At 41.0% G+C, this 21,860-nt stretch overlaps 2 protein-coding genes across 4 annotated transcripts; both read right to left on the minus strand.

The window, feature by feature from the left end:
• Positions 1-1,292: 1,292 nt before the first annotated feature.
• LOC136431188 (uncharacterized) lies at positions 1,293-8,718 on the minus strand. 3 transcript variants are annotated; one of them, XM_066422483.1, is made up of 7 exons: positions 8,035-8,718; positions 6,784-6,912; positions 6,148-6,600; positions 5,868-5,939; positions 5,460-5,522; positions 2,424-4,867; positions 1,293-2,034 (listed from the first exon to the last, which is right to left on the minus strand). In XM_066422483.1, exons 1-6 carry the CDS (start codon positions 8,312-8,314, stop codon positions 4,452-4,454), a joined length of 1,413 nt encoding a protein of 470 aa, XP_066278580.1. In that variant the 5' UTR covers positions 8,315-8,718; the 3' UTR covers positions 1,293-2,034; positions 2,424-4,451. The 3 variants fall into 3 exon arrangements, with proteins under 3 accessions (XP_066278580.1, XP_066278577.1, XP_066278578.1); XM_066422480.1 differs by having other exon boundaries at positions 5,460-5,528; XM_066422481.1 differs by having other exon boundaries at positions 1,293-4,867; positions 5,460-5,528.
• A 482-nt stretch (positions 8,719-9,200) lies between these two features.
• On the minus strand, positions 9,201-21,436 carry LOC136431189 (ATP-dependent RNA helicase DHX58-like). The gene is made up of 19 exons (XM_066422484.1): positions 21,178-21,436; positions 20,390-20,530; positions 19,764-19,918; positions 18,522-18,687; positions 17,938-18,030; positions 17,399-17,551; positions 16,769-16,972; positions 16,432-16,534; positions 15,842-16,097; positions 15,402-15,564; positions 14,941-15,033; positions 14,490-14,644; positions 13,888-14,023; positions 13,332-13,571; positions 12,734-12,901; positions 12,463-12,536; positions 10,846-11,012; positions 10,342-10,536; positions 9,201-10,070 (listed from the first exon to the last, which is right to left on the minus strand). The coding sequence occupies exons 1-19, from the start codon at positions 21,329-21,331 to the stop codon at positions 9,845-9,847; spliced, it is 3,042 nt and encodes a 1,013-aa protein (XP_066278581.1). The 5' UTR covers positions 21,332-21,436; the 3' UTR covers positions 9,201-9,844.
• Between the last annotated feature and the right edge of the window lie 424 nt (positions 21,437-21,860).

Raw genomic sequence — 21,860 nt, forward strand, 5'->3', positions numbered from 1 at the left:
GGGACATTAAAAAAATCAATGTCTGACCAAGAAGTTTCAAACTTTACTTTTAGTTGATAGGGCACCTGGTAGGTCTTTGAAAACTGAAGACCGCAATATTATCTTGTTCATGGTTACAGAGTTATAGGTGACCAAAGTTGCCCCCCACCCACCCCCATAGTATAAGTATAGGGACATTAAAAAAATCAATGTCTGACCAAGAAGTTTCAAACTTTACTTTTAGTTGATAGGGCACCTGGTAGGTCTTTGAAAACTGAAGACCGCAATATTATCTTGTTCGTGGTTACAGAGTTATAGGTGACCAAAGTTGCCCCCCACCCACCCCCATAGTATAAGTATAGGGACATTAAAAAAATCAATGTCTGACCAAGAAGTTTCAAACTTTACTTTTAGTTGATAGGGCACCTGGTAGGTCTTTGAAAACTGAAGACCGCAATATTATCTTGTTCGTGGTTACAGAGTTATAGGTGACCAAAGTTGCCCCCCACCCACCACCATAGTATAAGTATAGGGACATTAAAAAAATCAATGTCTGACCAAGAAGTTTCAAACTTTACTTTTAGTTGATAGGGCACCTGGTAGGTCTTTGAAAACTGAAGACCGCAATATTATCTTGTTCGTGGTTACAGAGTTATAGGTGACCAAAGTTGCCCCCCACCCACCCCCATAGTATAAGTATAGGGACATTAAAAAAAATCAATGTCTGACCAAGAAGTTTCAAACTTTACTTTTAGTTGATAGGGCACCTGGTAGGTCTTTGAAAACTGAAGACCGCAATATTATCTTGTTCATGGTTACAGAGTTATAGGTGACCAAAGTTGCCCCCCACCCACCCCCATAGTATAAGTATAGGGACATTAAACAAGAGCTTTTTAAAAAAGCTGGCGTTTCGGCTACGTTGATAAGTGTGAATTGTCTTTTCCCTTTACTTGAAGTAAAATCTGCCAGAGGAAGTCACTCAAGGGCTGTTCAGTCTATAAGAAAAATTGTCATTTTGGGAAATGAGTACTGTTTTAATAGAGAAAGGCAGATTGGGGAAAGCAATTTTGAAGTTACGTCACTTAACTTAAGTGCTTTTGAAAAAGCTGGTCTTGGCCTACAACTTGTGCTTATTTGTAAAATGTATAATAGGCTCATTATAAAAGCTATCAATGTAATTATGTACATGGCACGCAATAAAACATAAAATTTGAAAAAGCACCATTGAATCATCAGCACTATGGTAATTAAGTGAAATAGAAGTTCATAACAGCTAAGGTTCTATCTAAAATGACTACCAAATGTCAAACAAATTAACAGCTACCTCATCCGTATTATTCTGGTTTCCGCATTTACAACATTTCTTCCTTATTTTCCTGGGTAATTTTGCTAAAATTCATGAAAATTCCCATAGTTTTGTGCCGAGGGGCGCCACTTTCCACGTCCGTGTTGTCTGAATCAAGGACATTATATAGGATAGGAAGGACTGAGCACACAGCCAGTCCCTATTCAAGAACCTTCGGTTCATGGTTGTAAAAATAATTGACACCTACATACTAATTACCCCCAGATTTGCATATATTCCAAGGGGCCACAAGCGTCCCACTATTATAATACAAATTCAGATGGCTTGACCGGGCGATGAGGACTTCTTTTGGAGTGTTTTCAAGCTGCAAGACGATCGTGAAGAAACGGAGGAGCTGGAAGTCCTAAAAACGGACAAAACTAAATATAAAACCTCCTTGGTCTGGCGTAACCGAACTGTGGGGAGGGGAGATCTTTTTAACACTTACCTTGCGTCAAGCTAGAATACCGGCTAGAAAATTGAAGAAGAAAATATCACACTGGAGATTTGGGAATTCAAGACATACATGTATTTATTCTATATGTACAAGTATTTTTGTAAAAACAGAACCTTGGTTAAGCTTGGAGCGTGATTCACAAACAAATATTTGATGCGTAAACTTTAATTTATCCTCTACGTGGTATTTTCGGCAACGCTGTATCGTGGGACGTAGCTTTGGTGGTCATGGCTCTTCCACGGAAGTTTGCAATCTGCAAAATACAAAAAAAATCGGGAGTCGATCATCCTCTCGATATAAAGATTGGGAACCTACATACATGTTACCAGGCATGAAGATGTATACTGTGCACATTCCCCGTGTGGCGTTACGATCATATCACAAGAAATACATTTCCTACGAATATTACACTGGAACAAAAATTGACCAAAACTCATGTGCCTAGAACATCAAAAGTTAGCCGAGAACAACAACAACAATATTCTTATAGGGACACCCAAGCCTGGTGCTTTCGGGCAAAAGCGTTATTTTTTTGGTTCAAAAGGTTAAGCAATTCTTATAGATACATCAAGTAGTGAATATTTTTCATATTTCTGAGACGAAAATATAGGTACGCATGGACAAAAATGCCTGTAAACTCACTCATCTTGGTCGCACGGCGCCCGATCACATATCAAAATGGCCGCCAACGTCTTCCCCGGATGATGGTGCCGTCTGCACACGTCACGTTTGCTTCCCATATAAGGAAATCCGCGGAAACTACAGGCATCTCGCCCGTCGTTCGGCCAGCATCGGAGAGCGTGACGTCACGATCGGGCGCATTTGCATGGCCTTCGCCGGGTTTCGGCGCGAACGCTCAAATCAGACGGCGGAGAACAAAGAAGCGCCGCCGGAGGGTGGAAACAATAGATCGCCGCAGGGCTTAGCGGGTCTGAACAATAGCGCCCAGCGGGGACTTTCTGTGTGCTCAATCCTTCCTATATAATGTCCTTGTCTGAATGAAGTCGATACTGAACAATGGAGCATTTGCTACTGTAACAAAGAATCGCTGTTTTGCAAACAACATCAAGAGCCTCTGTTTACATCGGGGATAGAAGTTTAGTGGCGAGTGTTTTGCAAGAATCATCTTACCGCGCATAGGAGCCGCTGCACGGTATTTTCCATTACAATGAACAGAAAAATTCGAATGCCGGGTTTGGAATCTATGAAGTCCTGTTCATAAGACAAAGGCCTTGTATATATTAAATGAATATTTAAAAATAACAAATATAAAATATTTCTTTATTTATTAATGAAAAAAATGATATTCATAAATATGATATTGATAGATTAATATAATATCAATATATATTTTTGATATTCAATATCTAAAAAGAAAAAAAAATCCATGCACGGAGACGAACCCGGATCTTCTGGGACCGAAGTGCTTCGCGTTGCCAGATCGGCCAAGCTGCGGTACGTAACAAGTCACTCTGGACGTAATGCTATAACCTCACTATATGGTATCATTTATGCCGATTTTTGGTCGTTTTCTTGACGAAATCATTTTTTTTCTTCTGCAATCTTGTGGAATAGATGTAATATGGTCATTTTTCAGGATATCAAAGTCCGAAACCACAATGCAATGATATTTCCGAACAGTTGTAGCAGTTACATGCGGTCGCCGTCCTGTGTCACATGCAAATCTGGCGTGCCTGCCTTTTCCTGCTCTCTTGCCATATAAGGCAACGGCTATACAAGGATTTGAGAACGTATTGCCATATAAGGTCTTATTGTGTGCGACACAGTGTTGAACCAAGCTTGAAGCATGCATGCTTGAAGGTAAAAGCCAGGACATTGCGTTTCGGTGCGAAGGCACCGAAACGCAAAAAATCAATGTCTGACCAAGAAGTTTCAAACTTTACTTTTAGTTGATAGGGCACCTGGTAGGTCTTTGAAAACTTAAGACCGCAAATACTTCTCAAGCTTCAGGTTTTGTGATTCGAGGGTTTCAATCCTTTCCTGCATGGACTTTTTGTCCTTCTCAAGGTCTTCTACATAATCCTGCTTTTCTTTCAATTCATTTGTCATTTGTTCCTTCGTTTTCTGTAGTTGATCCTGCAGTGATTCTCTACTTTCTGACAGATACCTCATCTGCATTGTGACACTGTCGCGTTCAGCAGCATTTTCACTAGCTTGGTGCTTTGCTATTTCCAGTTTAGCTTTCAGTTGACGTCTTTCTTGAGCACTTTGTTGCAGCAGCTTTGTCATGTCGTCTTTCCATCCATTGAACATCTCACTACGAGGAGCAGAAGCCAAGTGCAGCGCGTCAAGGCACGTACTGTGGTATGCGTGTGACGTTTCCTTTGGTTTCATGTTGTACAGCAAGCTTCCAAAGGATGTTGATTGAACCAGACCTGAAATAGCAAGAAGACAATTTCATTCAAATATGTCTTTGTACGTTTTAGACATGGTACATTGTGAAGTCTAGATATAAGTACAAGAAAAAATATTCATTAATCTTTTATTTTGTAAAGACTCACACCTTCTCTTTTTCAATATAACAGATAACATTTGCAACATAAGCCTTATTTAAGACTCTCAGATAAAATTGAACCTTGTTACCAAAAGCTTGTCCATGCTTTAATCATAAGAAAACTGTAACAATTGGAGAAAGATATTTTCAAATATTCATGTACCTTTCCTGAGTCCGTTCCTGATTGCCTGGTAGTCCCCATGCTCCACATGAATTCTCACTGACAATCGTTCAGAACTTCTTTCGCCAATGACTGAGGCAAAATGTTTTGATACCAACAATTTTGACAGTTCTATCGACAAACTTCCAGACTCAGTCCTGGAGTATGTGTGGTAGAATTTGTCAACATCGCTGATCCGAAACAATGACAAGATCAGCAGAAGAGAGCCAATACTGGTTTTCAGTATCACTGCAGAATGCCCAAGAAATGTTCTGAAGACTTGCCAATACACCTGTGGATCATTTAGGACCGTGGGTGTAAACAATTTCCTTTCTATTTCCGCAATTCTTTCTGCTGCCTCGGGTGTCAAGTCGGGTGAGTTGATGATCAGCTCTAGCCTTGCTTTTAGCTCTAGAACCCAAACAAACATCAGCCGTTTAAACTCAAGTGCCACCATTAGGCTGTTGGAGTGTCCTTAGGCATCTCTTAATTCAAGAACATAATAGCATTGTCCCGAAACATAATAGAATTGGTTTAGATTACTATAGGATGTCATTAGTAGCACAGTGACTATATACATATACCCACGATGTTTATGTACTATTAGTGTAGTACCTTCATCATGGTGTAATTATCAAAGTATGGTCAAGTTGACAAAAGGACAGACGTCAACAGTCGAACGCATTCCAACAAGTTTGATATACATTCGATGTGGTATGATGTGGTATGTGTTAGAATGTGGTACTCGGTTTTATAACGCATTTGAATGGTGACAGATATGACATTCCCTGTGATGCGAGCAGTTTGGCGGTGAACTGGTTTATCAAATTTTATGGACAATATTGATTCATAGGCTTTTTAGCTACCCTCATGTACATGTATAGTATCGTGGCGACTTGAGATTTTTTTTAAACAATAGACTGTGTGCATCAAGCAATGTTGAGTTTATATTCTCTTCAAACTGAATGCTACGTATGCATTCGACAAGGTTCAGTGGATTCACCTGGTATAGCCCAAGGGATCTCTGTGTCAGTTCCTACACCGGACATGTCCTCTGTCACATTACCTGAAACTACAACATGTATAATTAGTTCGCCAATCAGTGAATGATAGATAGCAACATCGTCTCCTTGCGCGTGTACGTGGAACAACGAACAGCATTTACTTTTCTTAGTTCTTCTGTCATTAACGACAAAAGTACAAAAATTTAGTATAATGACTATGGCCATGAAACTTTAGGTTTGCCTGAATGTATACAAGGAATACTGTACTTATGCCAGTAGTAAAACGATACATGTGCAGAACCTTAGAAGTCTGTTTGATCTATGCAAGACTCACAATGTATGCATTCGTCCTTACCTACGAAATGGACATAAATACAAGTCATCATTTGAATGATAATCTGCCTCACCTTTAGATAAATCTTTGATCTGGCCAAAACCTTCCCTCGATTGCTCACTGGTCTGTCTCTTTCTCTTGGTACCTTAAAAGGAAGATATATTTTGCTTCCATTTCATGTTTTATCATAAAATAAAAGGCTAGGTGCTTATTATTTGCCACAACCATTCTTTACATGTAACGTTAAGTCAATTAACAATTTACCATTATGAGTCTTTTTTTGTCATTGGTAGACCTTGTACTTAGCACTAAACAGGAATAGTAATGAAGATAAAACCGACTGCTTTACTTACCTGTATGGCACTGATCTGACAGTAGCTGCACAATTTTAATGGCAACATCTGTGATGTCTTCTGCAATGTTGTCATACTGGATACGGTGAGCGAGGGTCTTCTTCAACATGGGGAAACGACTGCCGACCTTTCTGCTGAAGGCTTCAAAGCTGTCTGTGTTCTGATCCAGCCAAATTGGGTAGAATTTCTTTTGATGAAACAATGACAGCTCATACTCTAGTCTGGGCCAGTACTTATCGAGAAGGTGATTACTCATTACAATAGTAACCAGCTTTAAACTCTCACTTGCAAGAGTGGACATTATTTTATCTGAAATGTTCTCTCCTGTGTTGATTGACACCTCATCTAAGAAGATTTCCTCCTCGTGTAGCTTCTGACCCAATAGAGCTTTGTGAAGCGGTCGGACAAATGACTTCTTGTCCTCACCAGCGTGGATGATGAACAGGCTTGGCCCTTTCCAAAGAAAAAATGTAAAGATTATTACGCTTAAATAAGTAACAAAGCCAAAAAATCCATCGGCATACGCCCTCTGTATGCTCCTCTCCATTAACCTGCATGAAAATTAATGTAACCATGTAACATGTATTTTGGAAACTTACTTGTATTTTCAACATGTATGTCAAAAATAGAAAATACCTCTTCTGGTGGATAGTTGTATTGGTAAGGAAGCTGGTAGGACGCTGATTTGACTACGACTTGTACTTGCAGACGTCATGGCAGCTGGAACAGGTGCAAAGCCTCCGTGTAAGGTTGACCTAGGTTGACCTAAGGTTTGTGATTGATAAACTATTTCAGATAACAACAAAAATAATAAAGGATAATATGATCATCCATCTCCACCACGTATAGAAAATAAGAATGCTGCTGCATCAGATTTTTCACGGACTGAAACTTTTTTACCCTAGCGTTAGACGAACGAGGTCGACCATTTAAGAGCCCCCATTTCATATTGATTTCTAAAGGTTAAGTTTATGAATAAAAAACGACACTTTCTAATCATACATCATGAAATGCGGATTAAGATACTAGTACAAAGAACATAGTTCAAATGTTACGGAATTAGGTGCAAGGACCTATGTCGATGTTGATTACAACCACCCACCCATTCCTGTAGTGGCACAGTTCGGAACAATGCTTTCTGCGTCCGCCATCTTTGTTTGTGTCCGCAAAATGGGCATATTGCCAGAATTTCACCTGGGGAGTGGGAAACCTGTCTGGGATTGACCTGGACTGACATTTTGGACCGTATTAAATAGCGGAAAAATATTATGGCCTTCATATGCAGTCCAGCGGTAGTCTACTGACGATAAGACAAGTAGTCGGTTTGCTAGTTGACAACATATCGTATACTTAAATGTATGATTGAATAGGCTAAGTCATAAAAACGTTAATGTCCCACCTCTTCCACGGTGTAATATGGTACCTTAGTATTACACCTTACCCTTCTTCCAATGCAATGTACAATACCGGTAGAGACCGATATTGTTTATATCTAGACCGTTGTGAAGTATTTCACGGCACCTGGCACGTAAAAGGGTAACCATTAAGAGACCTTAAAGTGGCCTGAACTTTGACCCTAAGTTTATTGTAAAGGATTGTTTTATATACATGGTTGTGGACATGACAGCTGGGCTTGTATAAGACTTCAAACATTTTGCCTGTGACTCAGATATCTTTAAATTGTTAAATACAACATGTTTACTTTTGACTTAGTTAAGTATAATATGTGTTTACATTAAAAAAAAGGAAACTGACCCCATTTCTCGGAGATTGGCAAAAATTATCATCTATAAAAGCACAATATAACACCTCAAGCGTATTTGAAGCAAATTGAACGCAATTCTGTCATTCTACAGACCAATTTAAATCCCAATCAGGATGACTTACTTGTATCACTTGATTCTTCTTGCAGCATGTCTGCCAGATCAGGATACGTCTCTCGCAGGATTTCACAAAACACGGCAAATGCATTCCGACCTCTGATCTGCAGCAGTCCGATAAGTTCGTCCGCGCGTTCTTCGTGTGATTCCTTACTATTGATGTCCCGTTCCATGGGCGCAAGCAGAATGCTTCGTTCGATCAGTTGGGGGATTACATAGTCCACCCTCAAATCCCGCCTGATATCAGGGAGTCTTCTTTGGAGAATGTCCCGGTGTTTGGACTCCATGGCCACCAGAGTTCAGTTACGTTGCAGAAAGGTTGGCCGATGAATTCAAGGGTTTTTATAGGTTATTACAGGATAACAAACCCCTGCAAATAAAAAACGAGCAACCGACCTAACAGCAGATACTATGACCAAGCCAGTACAAGTTACAAAGGTCAACAACTTTTCCGGCAAGGCAAAATAACATTAGCGCGCTACATCATGAGAAACCAACGCGTCGACGCCATGAACTCAATTGTTGTCAGTTTTCAGACCTTTTCTAGCCTCACCTTAAAGTCCTTGAAGCCTTAATGCCGAGATTGAATAACACTTATGGCCGATTAATGCAGTAAGAGCCCCGTCGTTTTGGTGACTTTGAAAGCAACTACATTTCATGCTGACCGAGTGATGTCGCCATGACCGTTACTTCCGGGTTGATGCCAGTGACGTCACAGCAGGTCGTTGGGTTGTGTAAACAGTCGAGTGATGATAGAAGTGGTCGAAATCGATCAATGCTGCTGTTCGCTACGTAGAAAATAGCAGTTTTTACGACCGTTTCGTCTGATATTCCCTGAGAAACTCTATCACAAACTTTTGCAGCTGACTGAGCTGGGCTTGGTGGATCCCAACTATAAAACTAAACATTTTGATTATCCAATTTATAGCCAAAGATTAAAATCGTCATTCAAGTCATGGGTGCGTAGGCAGAACCAAACGTTTAACCCTTGGCCTTGGAACGAAATATTACTTCCTCAGTGAAACAAAGGTAAAACTGGATGGCCCGTTATTGCCTGTACTAACCCTATAGGGAACTCCTGCCTGGTGTGCCATGATACGTGTTTTGTTTCTATTTTTCTCGTGAGTTCTTATTCTGCAATTACAGGTAATTAAATTTTCTGAATAACACAGATTAGAGATCATGTTTAATGCCATTAGTAAAATCACTATTACAAGTGCCTTTTGTAAGATGTCTGTATATCTAATAATAAGCGGGTCACAGAAAGCTGTGAAAGAGAAATACGGCTGTAAACGTATACAGATATATTTCTTTGTTTAAGAAATGATATATCGATCTCAATACGTGTTTTACGTAAATAGTACCAGCGTTGGTAGTACTTAGCAGCACTCAATAGGTAAGACTACATGTCATAAATGCATCTTATATACACATTAAAAGATTTCTCTATATAACTTTATAAAGCCACAGAGGCATGGCAGGAAAATCACAGTAACACATACAGAGAAATTCTATGAAGACGTAGAATTTTACATGAATCTGAATCTAATGTCTATAGCAATATCGTTCTCACTAGAATACAGTTGATAAGGAAATATCACCAAAACAGCAGTGTTCCCAATGCGTGCATATTTTTTAATTAATTATTTTGCCTGTGATTCAATTAGTGTAAGAGTCCTTGCCTTCATTCCTTAGCTCTGAAATCCCAATCTTATAAAAAGCTGGTTTACACTCATCTAAATTTACAGATTCAAACTGGGAAATGCAGATGGCATAGGTAAAGAGCTACTATAGTTTAAGTTACAAAGTTCAGTACATCAGTAGTACATCTCTTCTTCCTCCTCAGAGTCCTCTTCAGGCGTTTTCAGCATACCGGAAATGTCGTCAGGGGTGATGTCCTCGACGTCAAAGGGCGCCTTTTTCCACTTCCGACAGGTCAGTCTCGTTCCGTCCGGTTTCTCCAGGACGAAAGACTCGATCTTCAGGGTTGGGAAGCTGGCCTTCCTGTACACCATCTGTATTCCCCAGTCTTGTCTGCAGTTTCTGTAGAGAAATGCATGTTGGCTAACTGTGATCCGTAACTTCACCCTAAGTGTGTGCGCGTGTGTGTTTGTGTGTATGTGTGTGTGTTTCTATACGTGTGTGTGTGTGTGTGTGTATATGCATGTGTGCGTGCGTGCGTGTGTGTGTGTATGCTTCTACCCATATTTATACAAATAAACATTGCAATGCATCCTCTAGTGCTACTTTCATTGTCTCTGGGTCATTTTCATAGTTTGCATAGTTAAAAAATGTCACTGGTGATGGTTCTTACTTGCAGTACACCTTTCCGTTCATTTCCCAGTCATCAATCTTCTTGGGTGGGTGGGGTTTGATTTTGATCCGTTGGGGGAAACTTTTGTCCACCACCACATGGTGATTCTCCTTGATCTTGCGGAAGTCGCTGACATGGCAGGCAAACTCCTTGCACTTTACACAGAGCAGCTTCATCCCCCTCCCATGGACTTTCCTACATCGGAAAAGACAGACAAATTAAAGCTATTATTACGACTTGATTTGTAGCGCTATGAACTGAGGTGTGGAAAGCCACGGGACATATCAAAAGTTATATGTCAAAGTAATCATATCAGATTTGTCACAAAATCACGGACCCTTTGCAGACGTTCTGTGGGTTTGTGTAACATCCACAATCTGCGAAGGAAATCGTTTACACGTTGATGGTGATATTGCAACTATATGACAACAAAACCAAAATTATTTCCAGCTTCTATAAAGTAAATTTTAGACAATAGCGACTGGGCTGGCGGCTGCAACCTACTTGGTTTTCCTCTCTAACTCCTTCAGCGCCTTCGCGAGGTCTCTCTCCTTCTTGGACTCTTCTTGCAGACGTTGGACCTCCTTCATGAAGTCGTCATGCTTCTCCCTCTGCATGTGCCACACCTGGAGCATAGCCTTCTCCATCAGCCTCTCCCGAATAGTGTTCAACTGGAATTGAATATTTTTGAAAGGTATAAAATGGGCCGTTTCATGCTACAGTTCTTTTGAGTCAGTTCATTTGAGAGTATTTACAGCTGAACAACGTATTCTTGCAGAAGATAGATTCCGCTTCCTAACATCATTATGCGGAACACCAGTAATATATATATATATATATATAAATATATGTATGTATGTATGTATGTATGTATGTATGTATGTATGTATGTATGTTTATTACCTTCGCCGAGAAGGTTATGCAGAGGGTAGCGTTTGTGTGTAGTGGCACAGCATAACTCAAGAATACCTTGATGGATTGTCTTGGTATTTGGTATGTTGGTAGGTTTTGATGAGACCTAAAAACGATTAGATTTTGGGCCCCCTAGCGGCTTCTTACGGTACTGGAGCGGAACTTCCTGTTTTGATATCTCGTGTTCTGGACATGCTATGGAACTTATTTTTGAGTGGTAGATATATCTTTGGACAGAGAGTAAGTGGTGTGGGTTTGGGCCCCCTAGCGGCTTTTTTTTAACTGCAGGAGCAGGTTTTGCGTCTGACTTTGAAAGGGCATAACTCAAGAAGGGCTTGATGGATGGTAATGATTTTTGGTAGGTAGATAGCTTGAGTGATGATGTACATGATTAGACACTTCTTATGCAAATCAGTATCTAATTTGCATAATTAATGAGGAAAGTTTATGCATCCGCCAATTCCATGATAGGACTCTGAAACATGTGACATATGTAACTGAGGAAGAGAGAAATATTAATCAATATGAACTATGCAAATGAAGACCTCATTTGCATAATTAATGAGGAAATACTATAACAAGATGGGCTTGATGGATGGTCATGACTTTTGGTATGTAGATAGCTTGTATGATGCTTAGTATGATTGGACAATAATTATGCAAATAAGATTCTAATTTGCATAATTAATGAGGCAACGTTAAAAATCCGCTTTGTGTCATGATATGACTATTCAAATTGTAACTGAGGAAGAGAGGAATGTTTATAGATAGAAAATATGCTAATGGGGGCCTAATTTGCATACTTAATGAGTAACTTCTCTAATTCCACACTGGCAAATGACGGCACTTTCATACATTTAATACTTTTTTTGGCATCGGGACGTTATGTGAATGTGAACATCGTTGAATCAAATTTTGCTAATAAGGGCCTCATTTGCATAATTAATGATAAATATAAGCATAACCTTTTTTGTTGAGCTCATGATTTGTTAAGCTCATACTTTGGACATGTTATACATGTATTTTAAGACAATCAACTGGTATGATTTATAATTGATGGGAAACACTCCTAATACATCAGTCATAAAGGTTAAAATCATTTGGCGAAGGTATGAGGTCGTGGAACTCTAGTATATATATGTTTTCCGTATTCACCCACATCGCTGCACGAAACAACGACAATACCATCCGAAAGGTAAGTAACTGTACCTTCTCCTTCAGGACATTACCGCCTTCCCTTCCAGCGATCAGCACGGACTTGCTGCCCTCTGCACGACCACGTCCTGAACAAAGAAAATAGAAATAAGTACTTTCAAAATGCAACAATATTCTATTCGATGATCAGCAATATCTATGAGAATGAATCAAGTAGTTTAGACTTTATGTTTAGAGGTCTCATGATTAGCAATCATTTTCCCAGATTTTCTAAATCGATGTCAGAAATAGTATCGTGTATCAACATTTTGTTACGTGATCTTACCTCTGGTCTGCACCTTGCCTATCTCGTTGCCGACATAGTCATAGCGGAACACGAAGTTGCACTTGGCGATGTCTATGCCTTCCTCTGCCACAGAGGTTGAGATGACAATTTTGCGGCCACCGGTGGTGAACAGCTCCAGTAGCTCCACCTGCTGATTTTGGGTCATGCCTGCAGTGAACAGGTTTAGATGTGTTCAATCCTCAAAGAACAACATTTGAAAGACCAGCCCTTTACATCAATTGTACTTCCTGACAGATTTACCAACAAACCGAGAGGAATATAATGCTTTCATTATAATTGTCTACCATGTGTCATCAATGGCAACCAACTTACAGATTACTATACGAACATGTTCAGCAAACATTGTGCTGTATCATAATGTTAGGGATGTTGTCTGTAGAATCTAGCTTACCCGAAGAAAATGATTTTTTTCATAGCTTCTGACAATTGAATTTCACAAAGCTTTACCTTCTGAGCATGTTCTGGAATAGAGAAAGTTAACATGAAACCTGATTGCCATGTATCATGAAACCAGCTATGTAAAGTGGCACACATTACGCACTACAAAAAGAAACAGTTACTGGCGAAGGGTTATCACCTCCTGTGCTCTCACTGGCTCCAGCACCCACGAGCCTTCCCGGGTTGAGCTTACAGAGAGCGGGGTCCTCCTTCATCCATGTGAGCAGGGCGATGGTGAGAGCGCGGGTCTTGCAGAACAGCAGGCAGCGGGAGTCAGGCGTCTCCTCGTACGCCTTGAGGATCAGGTACTTCAGCTGGTCCAGCTTCGGGTTGGAGTACTTCGGATCTGCAGCATATTCCTGCAGCTTCCCTCTTGCCTCTGCCAATAATGATACAGGTACACATCAGTTAATTGTGAAACGTATCTTACCATTGATGTAGTTCTTCGTCAAACTGGTTATACAGATCTTTGCAACTCGTTGAATGTAATGATGCCTCGAAGCAGATTCTCTGTTATTCCTGATACAGCTGATGATTTGCAATAGCAAGCGTTTTGATTTTCATATATTGTGTCATATTCATCAGCATTACAATACCTTTCTAGTAGCAAAACCACGAATCTATTATAAGGCCTTTAGAAGATTTCTCAGACTGATTCAGTTAAAAAAACCCAGATGGCGGCATTAGCTACGTACCCATGAAGTGCTTCACCAAATCTTCATCGGTACCGTCGAACCCTTCATTTTGCAGACCAGTCACGAACCGATCCAGGTACTGCAGGGCATCTTTGGTTCGGGCGTCAGCGTTGATAGCGAGAGCATCCGTGTACTTCTGCAGTGTAACAATATAACATGCCGTACGTTGAGTTTTCTTTACGTTCGATGTGATACCATGAGGGGTCGAGTGTAAGAGTACTTTGTACATGCAAGGACATCTGGCTGTATTTGGTGAATGATATTGCTTCACATTTAGCAGCTGATGACCACGCTGCCAGGCGAAAAGGACATGAAAAAGGCAGTGAGGCAAGGACGCAATGCTAACTTCCATATGCTTTTCATTATAGTCTACTCACTGTAAGGTCCTGTAATACAGCTTATGTCTATTTTGACAGTACGTAGTCTCTAAAAACATATGGTGGCTTTGGCTCTACATAGTTTCACATTTGCTGGTGGGAGATAGTTGAACTTGTCTCTCTCATTCATCTTGTTATGTATCGTTATGTATTCCTTTTTTTCTCTCTCTATGTTGTTTATATTGGCCAGGTGCCTGAATTGAAATTGAATTAAATTGAGCTTACTCGAAGGTGTGTTGTAGCAGCGTGGATGGTTCGGCTGATTGCATCATCCTTGAGTGTTGCACCCTTCCTAGCTAGGGCGACCACCCACTGTTCATACGCCTGTTTTTCTCTTTGCCGGGGTGGCTTCAGCTCTTCTGGTGTCAGGTGCTTTGATGCTGTTGAAAAAGAGAAGGGTGGTTATGAGCCACACCATCATACCACAGTCAGGAAGAGGATGTCGAGAAAGTCGTTTTTCCTAAAGAATATATCCACTTCTCCTATGTGTATTCAGTACTCCTTTTCTATATGTATATATATATATATATATATTTGTTTTTTTGTCTTCTTTTACATGTTGACATGAACAAGGTCTTGTGCCGTTTCAAAGGTCTTTGGAACAAGACAACAATATAAATTCTCATGAACCATGGCAATGGCAGTAAAGTGAGTCTCCAGAAGTCCTCCATCTTACCTTCTGTTGCCAGGGTTTTCTCAATGTCCTCCATGATCATGTTGATCATATCCGCAAACGGGTCTTTGATTCGTCCACTTACAGATTTTGTTTCTGCAAAATTAAAGTGACGTTGGAATGCATTCTAGTAGTGACGGCTGCAGATGCTGTAGGTACGTTTATAGCTGTACACAATGTCATACATTTAGTCTACTTTAATGGCATATACGTTACACTCTATAATGACCCCAATGCTTTGTCTTGGACTTAATTTCCTTTAGATATGAGATAATGGTAAGGGATCCAATGTGCGTATTGCTATTAATCATTGGTAAATGTATATACAAAAACGACATGTTTGTCTTGATAAATCGAAGTGTATGCTCCTGCTATCTTGTGAAGTGGCAGCCTGCACTGTTTCAGAAAAAGTTATCTACCGGGCCGGAAATGCACTGGTACACAGAACGCGACAAAATATTTACCTTCGTCCGGTTTCTGGTTGAATTTCTTCAGTTCGTCTTTGTGCTCCACAACCTGAGAAATCCACTCTGCGTCCAGGTTTGCGCACGCCTTCAGGATGTGTTCCACAGCGTCCTTCTGACTCTTCGCCTTCCCCACACCCAGAGAGGCGGTCAGGCCGATAATCTGCAAACAAGTGTAAACAACATAATACTTACAACTGACCATTGCAACTGAAAATGTACAACCTAGACTAGTGTGTCGCTACGTATACAAAGAGTTGCTTCACTCCAACGTAGTGAAGTACTGTTTTTGGCTCTCAATATGTTTCTCTGTACTGTCTGTCTGTGTGCCTGTATTTGTGATGCCATCCTTCCTCATTGCGGCTACTTTGTCTTTGATGGTGTTCCTAAACAGCAGTGCTAAGATCGTGAAGACTGCCATCTCCGACTGCGGTTCTTACCTGTGGCAGCCTGGTGCCGTTCTTCTCCACCTTCTGCTTGATGTACCTCGTCATGATGGCGTTGTACGGGTCGTTCTTCTGGCAGTGGTGACACTCGTCAAAGATCAGCATGGAGAACGTGTCCAGAGTGATCAGCTCGTCTCTCAGGGCGTTCTCCAACACCTGTGCCGTCAGGATGATGACGTCGTAATCGGGGAGAGTCTCCCCTACTGGAATGTCGGCGGCAGCTTCGCCACTAAGGGGCAAAATGTCGTACCTGGACAAAACAAAGAAAACAGTCTAATTTGCCACGGATGTAAACGACTGACATGGTGTGTTTTATCCGTGCTTCTCTGAGGGTCAAACATCCATGTTCAACCACCGAGCGAAGCGCATTGATGATCGCTACGCTCGCGCTCGGTTGTTTATTCGGTGCTATGGCTATAGGAACTATTAAAGCATACCTCATGTCACACCTAGGGTCGGGACTTTAACCATTATTCCCTGTCGCTGACACGCAGCCTTATATGCGACAAGGGCATTGATATATCCCTATTTAGATAACGATGAGTGCAGATGTTGTATATCATGTCATCGACTGCAATACTCACTTGGGACTCACGTATTCCCGGAACGCGTTGTGCTGCTGTTCCACCAGCGGCACCTTGTTAACCAGGAACACCACACGCCGCCGTGCATCTGCACATGCTCCACCTTCGGGTACATTAAAAGAGAAGCATATCTCGGCTAAATTAGTTCATCTATAAAGGCATAAAGATACAGAGGCTTTCATACAAGTTTTTAATTGCAAATATTGCATAGAAATGGGACCATAACGTATGGATTTCAGGAACGGTAACAACGTATCCCCTCCTTCATTCTTTCTTCCTAAAAGTTTCTGCAAGTATCATCTTCATTAAATAAAACTGATATGTGTGAACTAATCACCTTTGGCATCCTCTAGATGATCCCGAGTGATTTTGATAGCCACGCGAGTCTTGCCACTACCCGTAGGAGCACAGATGATGGTGTTTCGTCCCTCTAGTGCTGGTATTGCCAGCTCCATCTGGTAGCAACGCATGGGAATGTCTTTTAGTTTCCGTTGTTCTGGTGGCGGTTTGGCGGCTTGTAGTGCCGTCTTCTTTTCGCATCCTGAAAAGATATGGCATTAATGTACGAGAAGATGTAACTTTAATATTTTCTGTTAGTCATCATTGTGTCGTGCGCGCACGTTAGAAAGCTGCAGCTTTACGTTTGGAACTGATAATGTTTCCTGTATAGTCGAAAAAGTGAGCGTTAGACTGGTATGACAAGTTTCTGGCATGAAGCATAACATAATGAAATTTCTGTTACCAGACATTACGTTAAGATTATGGCTATTAATATTCACATCACCATGGCTCGTGACAGGAGCATCCTGTCAAATTTGCTACGTTTTTGAATGTGCATGCGCAGTCCAGGCATCCTGTCAAGAGTCTCGGACAATTCTCAATTTTACGTGCACAAAAAGAAGACTGAACAATGTGTCTGCAAAAGAAAAGGTCGAGTCTGTTGACTTTATTTTCTTTTAAATCTCACCTTCTTCCTCCTGCTTCTCAGCTACTTCATCAATATGGACTTCTTGCAGGGCCGTCGCTAACGGTTCTGCCCCGTTTGACGCGTTCAGACCATTTGCGGTTGCCGCCTCCGCTGGGACAGAGACCGCTACTGTGTCGTCTTCTGAGTCTGCCGCTGTAACATTCATCAAACAGGAAATGTCATCTCGATATGAATGTACCAAAACAGATTTACAGAACGTTTGGTAAAATTGATTCAGAGAGACTGTTACAACTACAAGGTTAAAGAGATGAAGCCAATGCTAATCATTCAACAATTACTGAATAAGAGAATTAGTGCTAAGCGTGTAGTCAAAAAAATGTCTAAAGTAATTTGAATAATCTCCTAACATCTTATTCTCAAAGACCTGTGTCTAAAGTTGACAGTGCTGGTGGGGTTAACAATGATGCGTTGCTTTGTTTATATTACACGGGTCAGATACATGTATAAAAAGGGCTTTAGTTTGACCTCTAGAGTGGACTAACAGAAAAGGGGATGAGTTTTGTGAATCTTCATACAACCTGTTGAGTCTGATCCGTCGCCCTCTTTCTGTTCATTGTCTTTTTCTTTGTCGTCCTTGTCGGTGGAATCCACGCCTGTGACGACATCATCTTCTATTCATGTAAATCAAGAAAACAATTGGAATGTTGACGATGCAATCATCATCAACTCCAACACCATTGGCATTGAGTCACTAATATCTAATAAAGCTTGGGGGGTTGTAGCAACGACAGAAACGGTTTATTTTAGTTGAGTCATCTACATGTACCATACTACTATATTATTAGCAGTTTTACCTATCTACAAATTATGCATTCGCCCAACGTGACTGTCATGGTACTGTAAAGAAACGGCATGTTTAACACACAATTGTGTCAGCAGTTATTTCTTCTGGTCAAACAGAACACCTGTCAGTCCCTCGGAATTCTGGCACAGTCTGTGTTTAGTTATTGCATTCAGCCAGACAATTTACTAGTACATCGCAATCTTATAGACGCCAAGGACTGTCTACTTTGAGGTATTCAGCAAAAAGGGAATAATGCGCTTAAGTAGGATATAGGTGGACCAACAAGTCACTCATTCTCAGCTTTTCTACAATACTTACCTGTCTTTATGTCTTCCAACTCAGCTGCAAGCTCGTCGTACTTGTTCCTCCTCAGCCCCTCCAAGAACTGTGTGTACCAGCCGGGCCCGCAGCGCGTCACTCGGTCGATGAGAGTGATCAGGGCCCGCGTGTTGCCGTGGTTCCGGTTTTCTGCCTCGATTTGCTCCTGCAAGAGGAATGGTGGAGATTTTGTGACAACATAGTTTTTATCGTGTCGTTCACAAATGTGACTGAGACTAAGCCACATCCTCACCTCTGCTTGGGATTAAAATTGAATTGGGTAGGATGACAAATTAATGTTTGGAAATTTGAAAAATTTGATCGATTACGTGATGATCGATAATTTCCTTTTTTAACTGGTGACGTCATGACTTTCTCTGAAATGACTCGAGTGATTATTTATGCCAGATCTGGTATGCGACCTTGGTCCTCCAGCAAAACTTTCGTTTTTGTATCTTTTGACCTGGACGTGCTATGGTCTTGATTTTTTGTTGGCAGAAAGCTTGTGATGTAATAAAGAAGTGGTGCTTGCTCTGGAACTGCAGGGGCGTTATTGTGAAAATCTTGTAAGGAGAATAACTGAACAAAGGAATGACGGATTTTCATGATATTTAGTATACAGTTACTAGGTCAGACAGAGATGTACGCAATAAAGTGTAAATTATGCAAATTGGGACTTAATTTGCATAACTGATGAGGAAAATCTATATTTGCAATGTTTTCCATCATAAGACTCAAATACATATAGCTTGTAGCTAATGGCAAGTGGAGCATCAACAGATACCAATTATCCAAATAAGTTCCTAATTTGCATAATTAATGCAAAAGTGCCATGATTTATCAAAGAGGAAAATGAAAGCACTGTCAATATTGCAACATGTCTAAGTTAGATAAAGGTGTTTATGGCCAAGCATATATTATGCAAATGTGTAAGTCATTTGCATAAACAGAATAGTTCATGGAAATATGAGGTCTCCGAACTCTTGTATAAAATAACCTGTATAAAACCAAGACCAACGCACGTCCAGGTCAAAAGATGCAAAAACGCAAGTTCTGCTGCAGTACCAAGATCACAGATCAGGGGGCCCAAAATCGACCTTGAATGTCGGATTCACAACATCCGCCCTCATATCAATTATCATCGTTATCCATCAAGAGGTTCTTGAGTTATGCTAACTACAGTAGTAAGGAAACACAGACACACCCAAAACTATAGCTCCATTTTTAGAAAGATGCCTGTACCTTATCCTGCTCTGACAGACAGGGAAGGTGTGGCAACATCTCCATGGCGACGACCACCTGCAGTTGAGGCGCCCACAGTTGTAGGAGGCGCTTGAAGCCATTCATGTCCAACATTGTGTCTCGACCCTCGATGAAGTTTTTAATATGACTGTACCCTAAGGAATATTTAATTGATGGTAAGAAGGACGAGAGGGGATACAATCCGATATTTTCGGCCTTTCTTCTTAAACGAGGAATATGCGTAAGACTATAACTTTAATACACGTAAGAGTAACTTTAACCATTGTGTAAACTGCTATCACGTCCCCTAGCGTCCCTAGCGAGATACACATCAAGCAAGTGCAGTAAAATTTGAGTGAAGGGGAATTCCCCGTGACGTGGGAACGAATGACGGAAGTCCCCAGGTAGACTCTGGGGTTCCCCGCATTCAAACCAACCATACTTTGCCTGTACATAATATGTTTAGACACCATGAAACATCAGATAACGCCAACATTGTGTATGACATAACATTAAAACAAAAACATTCTTGTTTAATGTCCGATCTACATATCATTTTAATACCCTTTGTACACATCCAATACTCCAATCCTACACAAAATGCTGAGGTAAACTGTTTAATTTACCTGCTTTGTCCAGAGAATCCAGGAAAGCATGAAACCAGCCCGGCTGTTCACACGACTGTAGTTTCACCAGAAGTGCCTGCATTGCCTCATTTGGTCCTTTGTTCCGTTCGTCAGCAAGGACGCTTTGGACAAACGCCATACCTAAGCACAAGCATAAATCAAGGCAATAAGAGATTACCGATTTCACCACATCGCCCATTCAGATTTCCAGTTACACTGACAAAGATAGCAGCACTGTGAATGCATGACAGCGCTGCGTTGTTGATGTATTGGGATTCACGGAAACACACACGGCACACGAACAGACAGACACGTAGATAGACAAGTCACAATACCTCCCTCTTTTGGGGTTCAGTAACAAAAAGTCAGCACATCATTTTGTTATTGATCAAACACAGGGCAAGATCAAGGTGTAGAAGTAACCCAGTATGGAAATTGTACATTATTGACTCCGATGTAAAAATTACAATTTGCTAAGACAATGCTGTGTTTGCAAGTTTCTCTATGTCGTTATAAAGTGTCCTTATACTGTATTACTTAGCAAAATTTATCAAACGAGGGTTACTACAACGTATGAAAAGTTTCGGATCTCCAGTATGCTGAAGAACGACATGTAGTTAGAATATAGATACGGCCCTGTCGATATGTCAACGTTAGATCTGTAATAGTGAAAAATTACATTGAGATGCCCACATATAAACACCCCATTGATATAGGTAACCCGGAAGAGGAGCGTTGCGAAAGGTGAATAATTAACTACATGTCCATACGGGAAAAACGCAATTTACCGTTGTGAAAGTTACCCATAAGGTGAACGACGATGTTGCCCGGAATGACCGTCTCCTTCAGCAGCGGAGCGAACGCCTCCAGGAGGGCCTTTCCCAGCTCGTCCCCGATCGGAACGGGCTCCGGCTGGGGGTCTGTGCCGGTTGCACCTGGCATCGTACCGATCACTTCCGTATCCTGCCTTCACAGTAGAGCTCAGTGAGTTTGTACGTCTGCAACGCCGGCCGTCTCTCTGCGTTTTACAACAGCAAGCGCTAAACACGTCTGGTATATGTAACGTTAAATGATCGATATGTTTTAACGTAAAGGCGTACACCGAAACTATAGCGCGGGGAGGCCCACATTACGGCAGACCTAAATATACTTTATAGATCTTTAAAGCCAGTGCAGCTCTGCTACGCCCTGATTGGTTGGACCTTTGATCCACGTCATCGTTGTTGATACGAGAGTACAATAGGTGACCTTTGGGGATTGCGCAATTGTCTCCAGAGGGTGGTTAAGCAAATCCCACCCACTAGCTAGCAAGGTGATCCGTGTGTGTAAAGAACCGATCATTTGATACTAAAATGTTTGTTTACTTCTATTACAGGCCATAGTTAATATTGGCAAACGTGTATGTGTTAACAAACAAACGTCCCTTTCTGGAGACAACATTAGAACATAACAGTGTAGCAGCAATAACATT

Source organism: Branchiostoma lanceolatum, chromosome 3 (genome assembly GCF_035083965.1).
Source record: "Branchiostoma lanceolatum isolate klBraLanc5 chromosome 3, klBraLanc5.hap2, whole genome shotgun sequence".
In the NCBI taxonomy this organism is placed as follows: Eukaryota; Metazoa; Chordata; class Leptocardii; order Amphioxiformes; family Branchiostomatidae; genus Branchiostoma; species Branchiostoma lanceolatum.